Source organism: Capsicum annuum, chromosome 4 (assembly GCF_002878395.1).
Source record: "Capsicum annuum cultivar UCD-10X-F1 chromosome 4, UCD10Xv1.1, whole genome shotgun sequence".
Classification (NCBI taxonomy): Eukaryota; Viridiplantae; Streptophyta; class Magnoliopsida; order Solanales; family Solanaceae; genus Capsicum; species Capsicum annuum.
This window is the reverse complement of record NC_061114.1, coordinates 3,071,356-3,077,241: the sequence shown is the minus strand read 5'-3', so window position 1 is coordinate 3,077,241 and position 5,886 is coordinate 3,071,356. Positions and strand designations below refer to the sequence as shown.

Genomic DNA, 5,886 nt, shown 5'->3' with positions numbered 1-5,886 from the left:
TTAGAATATTTTTGTTGACGACATGGGCAGAGCGGTTCAATAAAATCCCGGTTAGGCGGGGCAAACCTCAGTCCTGCCTCTGAGTTTAGGCATCCCAGTAGGTGGCGACACTGGTATATAGGCCTGTGTCAGCCTTTTCAATGTAGGTAACAGTTCAAACTGAGGTTAGGCAAATCCCAGTTAGGCGGGGAAAACCTCAGTCCTGAGTCTAGGCATCCCATTCAGTGGGGACATCGTCAAAACATAGGAGTGATGCTGAGTAGATAGGCACATCCTATTCGGTAGGGACATCAGGAGAGATGTTGGGTATATAGATAGGTAAGCAAGCCTTACTCCCACCAGGTATATAAGTAAGCACTAGGCATCCCATTAGGTGGGGACATCGGAGTCTAGGCATCCCATTAGGTGGGGACATTGTCAAAACACAGGAGAGATGTTGGGTATATAAATAAGCAAGTCTTACTCCGTAGTGACGCGTTTTAAAGCCGTGCGGGTCTGGACCCAGAGCAGACAATATCACTAGTAGGTTGGAATGTTACTTGATTATTATTCAACATGTCCAATCATGCTTGTATATGGGCTGGTCTAATTACTTGATTTATGTGGTCTCATACTACGTTGAAATTGTGCAATACAGAAGTCCGAAATTTCACTAAGATAGATCAAGGGTTAATTTATGTGATACTAATTGACCTCTACACACTGTATAATCTGCTTCACTTGCGGGTTCATCTCATCTAAAAGTTTATTTGAGCATCTTTTTCCAATATGGCTTCGCCTCTGTGACAATCTTAGCTAAAATTTTAATATTTTAGTGGCGTAATACATAAATCTGCTCTTTAACTTGGCGTTATCTAGCATCTATGTATGCCCTCCAACTTCAGGTGTGCAGAAGTAGACATTTAAACATGTATAAAGTAGAACAAGTAGACATAGTTTACATGACGTTTTACGTGTATTCTACGTGTGTCTACGAACAAACTTTATTTACGCCAGCTTTCCACAGGTGAAGAAGAAAGACGGGACGGTGAAAATGCAAGGAAGAAAGGAAGGGAGAAAAGGGAAACTAGCAATTCATGCAGAGATATTTGAGATTACGCCAGCTTTCCATGTTGTAGAAGTGAAAAAAAATCAGGAGATACTGCAGAATGCAGGAAGTTTTGTGATCAAGGCTTAAAGCCTTCATTAAGAGATATAGTTTGGACATGGCAAGGCAATGAGCAACAACATGTGGAAAATCAAGAAATCAAAAACTTAGAGATAAGAATGTGAAAACAAAAATAGTTGTGGGGAAGGAATTAAAAATTTTCTATTCTTAACTGGTTGATTTGGAAAATCTTGAAGAATGGAGGTTGATTTGGTACTGTATTGAAAGAAGAGAAATTTAGGAACTTAATTATCTTTCTTATCCATTTATCGCTGAGGGACCTATAGGTCACATATTCAAGTCGTGGAATCGGTCATTGATGTTTGTGTCAGAAAAGATGCCTGCATTACAACCTTTGGGTGCGACACTTCTCTATATCTTGCGTGAATGCAAGATACTTTGTGCATGGATCTACCCTTTTTTTGTCATTGCTCTTTCTGTTTGTTGCCTTGACATTATATGTCATCAGTGTTTCCCATGTAAACCATTTACTGAATTAATTGCTATTTGTATTCATGTTAATTCCTCTAACAAGTTTCAAAAAATTATTCTGCTTGAGATTATCAAAAGGATTAATTTGGTTTTTGTTATTCAATTTATATTTACAAGTTCCACCATTTTGCAACATTAATATTAAGAGGAAATCAAGTGCTAAAAGAAGACAAAGAAAGAAATGTTTACATTATTCCACTAATTTAGCAAACATTTGCAACAAACAAGTGACTTGAAGCGACGAAAGATTCCAAGAACATGCTTAGCATGCAAGAAGTTGAATATTGATCTTCTGCAGAATCGCTACAGCATCTTTCATGTTAGTCCTTCTCCCGGAGATTCAGCACAACAATCTAATGCTACTTTCATGATTGATGTGATAACATCAAGCTCCTTCTGTAAGCGATTGTCAGTTGATGTTAGCAAGTTGGCATCTACGACGTCCATTACTGCCTGTGGAAGTGAATAACTCACCCATTGCTTCAAGCTAAGATCTCCCTCAAACTCATTAGGTTTTCTCCTAGTAAACGTTTCCAGCAACATGATCTCGTAGCTATAGACATCGCATTTTGTTGACACTAGTCCATCCAGTCCATACTCTGCAGTCAAATAATTCATTTAAATTAAAGATGCAATATGCTTTATAAGTGGGGAAAAAAGAAAGGAATAATTAATGTTCAAATAATTAGCAAAACAAAGAGATGTACCCAGAGCAATATAACCCAGTGTTGAGAAGGTTTCAGTGTATAAATCACTCTCATCGTCACCAAGTAGTTTTGAAATGCCAAAGTCGCTTAGGTGGGCAACCATATCCTCATCCAGCAAAACATTACTAGGCTTTAGATCACAGTGAACCACAACCGACGAATAATTGTGATGGAGATATTCCAATGCACATGCCACATCTATCATTATGCTTAGTCTCTGTCTGACATTGAGGAAGTAGTTGTGCGAATACAAATACTTCTCAAGACTCCCGTTAGGCATATACTCGAGAACTAAAGCCTTGAAATCAAGATTGGAACAACTAGTAATGACTTTTACGAGATTCCTATGGCGAATGCTACACAAAACTTCACATTCCGTATCAAAACTCTTGAATGCCGCATCCAGTTGCAGGTTGAACACTTTAACTGCAATGGCAGTTCCACTTCTGAGAATGCCTTTGTAAACAGAGCCAAAACTTCCAGAACCAATTAGATTACTCTCGCTAAGTGCATTAGTTGCTTGGAGAAGTTCATGGTATGAAATCCTAGCTCTTGCTATGGTAGACAATAAGTCAGCTTGCTGAGGAACACTTTTACCTCTTCTATACCTTATCCATAGGAGCACAAAGGTCATAGGAACAAATACAACTGCAATTGCGAGCAAAAGAAACAGAACTAGCAACTTTTTCCTATTTGATCTATGCTTTGATGAAGTGGGGCATGGCGGGACACTAAATCTTGAAGAACCACACAATGCTTCATTGTAGATGAAAAACTGACTCGAGACGTTCTTGAAAGGACCTCCCGAGGGTATTTCACCGTACAATTTGTTGACAGAAATATTGAAATATTTCAAGTTTTGAAGTTTCTCCAAAGACTTAGGAATGATTCCAGATATATTGTTATGAGAAAGGTCTAGGAATTCCAAACCTACCATATTGCTCATTGAGTCAGGTATAGATCCTTGCTATTTATTGTGTCTCAAAGAAAGGTGTGCCAGATTTTGCAATCCTCCAATTTCGGTTGGAATTCTATTTGAAAATTGATTCATCGATAGATCCATCTTTATTATAGCGTTTAGATTTCCAATTTCTGGAGGTAAAGAACCTACCATGTTGTTTGACGATAAGTCAAGAACCACTAGATCTTGTAGGTTCCCTAAGCTTGGTGGTATATTGGAACTCAATTTATTGGAACCCAGATGTATCTCCCTAAGGGAAGTAATATTCTCTAAACAATTAGGAAGAGATCCTGAAAGTTGATTTTGACCCAAGTAAATATCACCCAAATGCTGCAATTTACATATATGATCTCCAATAAACCCTGTCAATTTGTTGTTAGTCAAGTCGAAGCGCTGAAGCTTTCTCAAGTTTCCATTTGATGTGGGAATTGATCCAACCAAATTGTTTCCAGAAAGTAAAAGGTCTAATAAGCTGCTTAAGTTACCAACTTCATTTGGAATTCGCCCTTTGATCTCGCAACTCTTGGCATAAAATTTTAAATGAGATGTGGAAAAGTTCCCCGTGGAGGCTGGAAGCATGCTGCTTAGAGGGTTGAAAGATATATCAAGAAATGTTAAATTTCTGCTATTGGTTAAGGAAGTCAGGAAGCTTAACGATGAGTCGCTGGTTAAATTGTTTCTTTCCAAGTTTAGGTACTGTAGATGAGTCAAATATCCAAGTGTGTTGGGAATCAAGCCAGTGAGTTTGTTGCCTGAAAGCTCTAGTTTAGTAAGTTTTGAACAATTGGAGATGGAATGAGGAATAGTCCCAACAATATTGGTTAAGTTGCCCAGAAAAAGTCTTTCAATGTTGGGTAAGATAGAACACATGTTTGGTGGGAGGCTTCCTGATAGATTGTTGAGTGAAAGCTCAATTATTCTCAGCCCTGATATGTTGAAGATCTCCATATCAAGTGGACCACTAAAACTATTAAGAGAAAGATCAAGTTTCTCCAACTCAACAAGATTGCTTATCTCTTTGGGTATTTTACCTGTCAAAACATGAAGAAAATATGAATACAAGTGAGATGGACTATTTAGCTAAATGCTTATCTATGTGATTCATGCTTTAGTTTGACCTTTTAATTGGTTCTGGGAGAAGGTATCAACAAAAACTCAGAAAATTATGTAATAACTATATACTTCTCTTTTTCCTATCGCTAATGATCAAAGTCTTAAGAAGAATGTACATATTACATATTTTTTTCTCCATTAAAGTTCTTAATTTAATTCTATATCAATTTCTGATTCTGTAGGTTTGTATTCTTATATGGACTCAAACATATAAACTGATACTTTATTAGAAGTTAGCTAACTACCAACAGGAGTTCAAATTTACTGGTTATTTCTTAAAACATATTAATTTTAAACATTAAAAGACGCTCTTATATGGTGTTTCTTGTCATACGCTTGAAGATTTATTTATAATTGTTACATTTTATTTCTCATTACATGCATAAATTCATACAATTTAATAGTTCTAATGGATCTATTGTTGGGTCATGGGCCTTTTTCCCTTCCTATGTGATAAATGAAGCCAACTTTTGCCCATAGACCCATTACTATGGAGCATATATATTGATCTTTTTAGGTCTTATTCACCTCACAAAAAGAGAGTTTTCAGCAGCCAAAGAGAGGAAAAAAACTGATTTTCGCACCAAAATTTCAGCCACAGCTGTCAACTTCAAATTGCGATTCCCGCTTCGTTTCTTGTCCGATTGAGCTGATTTTTGGACTGCTTGTTCCTCTCATCTCAATCTTTGATTGGGAACTGACGGAGCTTGATTTGGTTTCATGTAGCTCTGTTCTTTATTCCCGAACAGTAGCTGCGTTTTTTGTATTTTCACTTCTTTATTTCTCTAGTGTTTGGTGTTGTGGTTTATGTATTGTTTCTTGTTGTTTGACACTTGTTTGGTGGATATTTTGGAGGACAATATTGTAACTCTTTGATGATTATAGTGGAGGTTTTGGTCCCGTGGTTTTTTACTCTTCACACCGAAGGGTTTTCCACGTAAATCTTGTGTCTCGTGTGATTGCCTTTATTCTTGTCTTGTTTCATTTGGTTGATTTGTTTGCTGTATATTACTCTATTTTGCTCGGGTTTGTTTGTCTCCTCTTGTTTCAAGTTGAAAGAGAAAGTTTAGTCTTGGGTATTTTCCGCTGCTACCCTATCGGGCTCTTTGATTGTGTGCTCGTCTTTTCCAACATCTATACCATTAGAATATATATGTACCTGTAAGCTTATTTCCACTAATCTCAACATGTTGCATCTTGGTTAAGTTGCCAATCTCCCGTGGTAAGAATCCACTAAGATTGTTCTTCCACAGTGACAAAATTTGCAGCGATGAGATATTGAATATGGAGTTCGGGACAGAGCCGGTTATCTGGTTTCCCTCCATCCATAACTCCATCAAATTAGCAAGATTTTCAATTTCTTGTGGAATTATCACTGCAGTTAATGTGTAATTAATTATTTTTTTCTTTTGGAGTAAATAGATAAAATATTACTAGCATTCATAAGATAAAACATACCTGTGAAA

The 5,886-nt window shown here is 37.1% G+C and overlaps 1 protein-coding gene across 1 annotated transcript; it reads right to left on the bottom strand.

Annotated features, from left to right (window-relative positions):
* Positions 1–1,715: 1,715 nt before the first annotated feature.
* Positions 1,716–4,268, bottom strand: LOC124897595 (probable LRR receptor-like serine/threonine-protein kinase At3g47570). The gene is made up of 2 exons (XM_047410572.1): positions 2,347–4,268; positions 1,716–2,238 (listed from the first exon to the last, which is right to left on the bottom strand). The coding sequence occupies exons 1-2, from the start codon at positions 3,290–3,292 to the stop codon at positions 1,955–1,957; spliced, it is 1,230 nt and encodes a 409-aa protein (XP_047266528.1). The 5' UTR covers positions 3,293–4,268; the 3' UTR covers positions 1,716–1,954.
* Between the last annotated feature and the right edge of the window lie 1,618 nt (positions 4,269–5,886).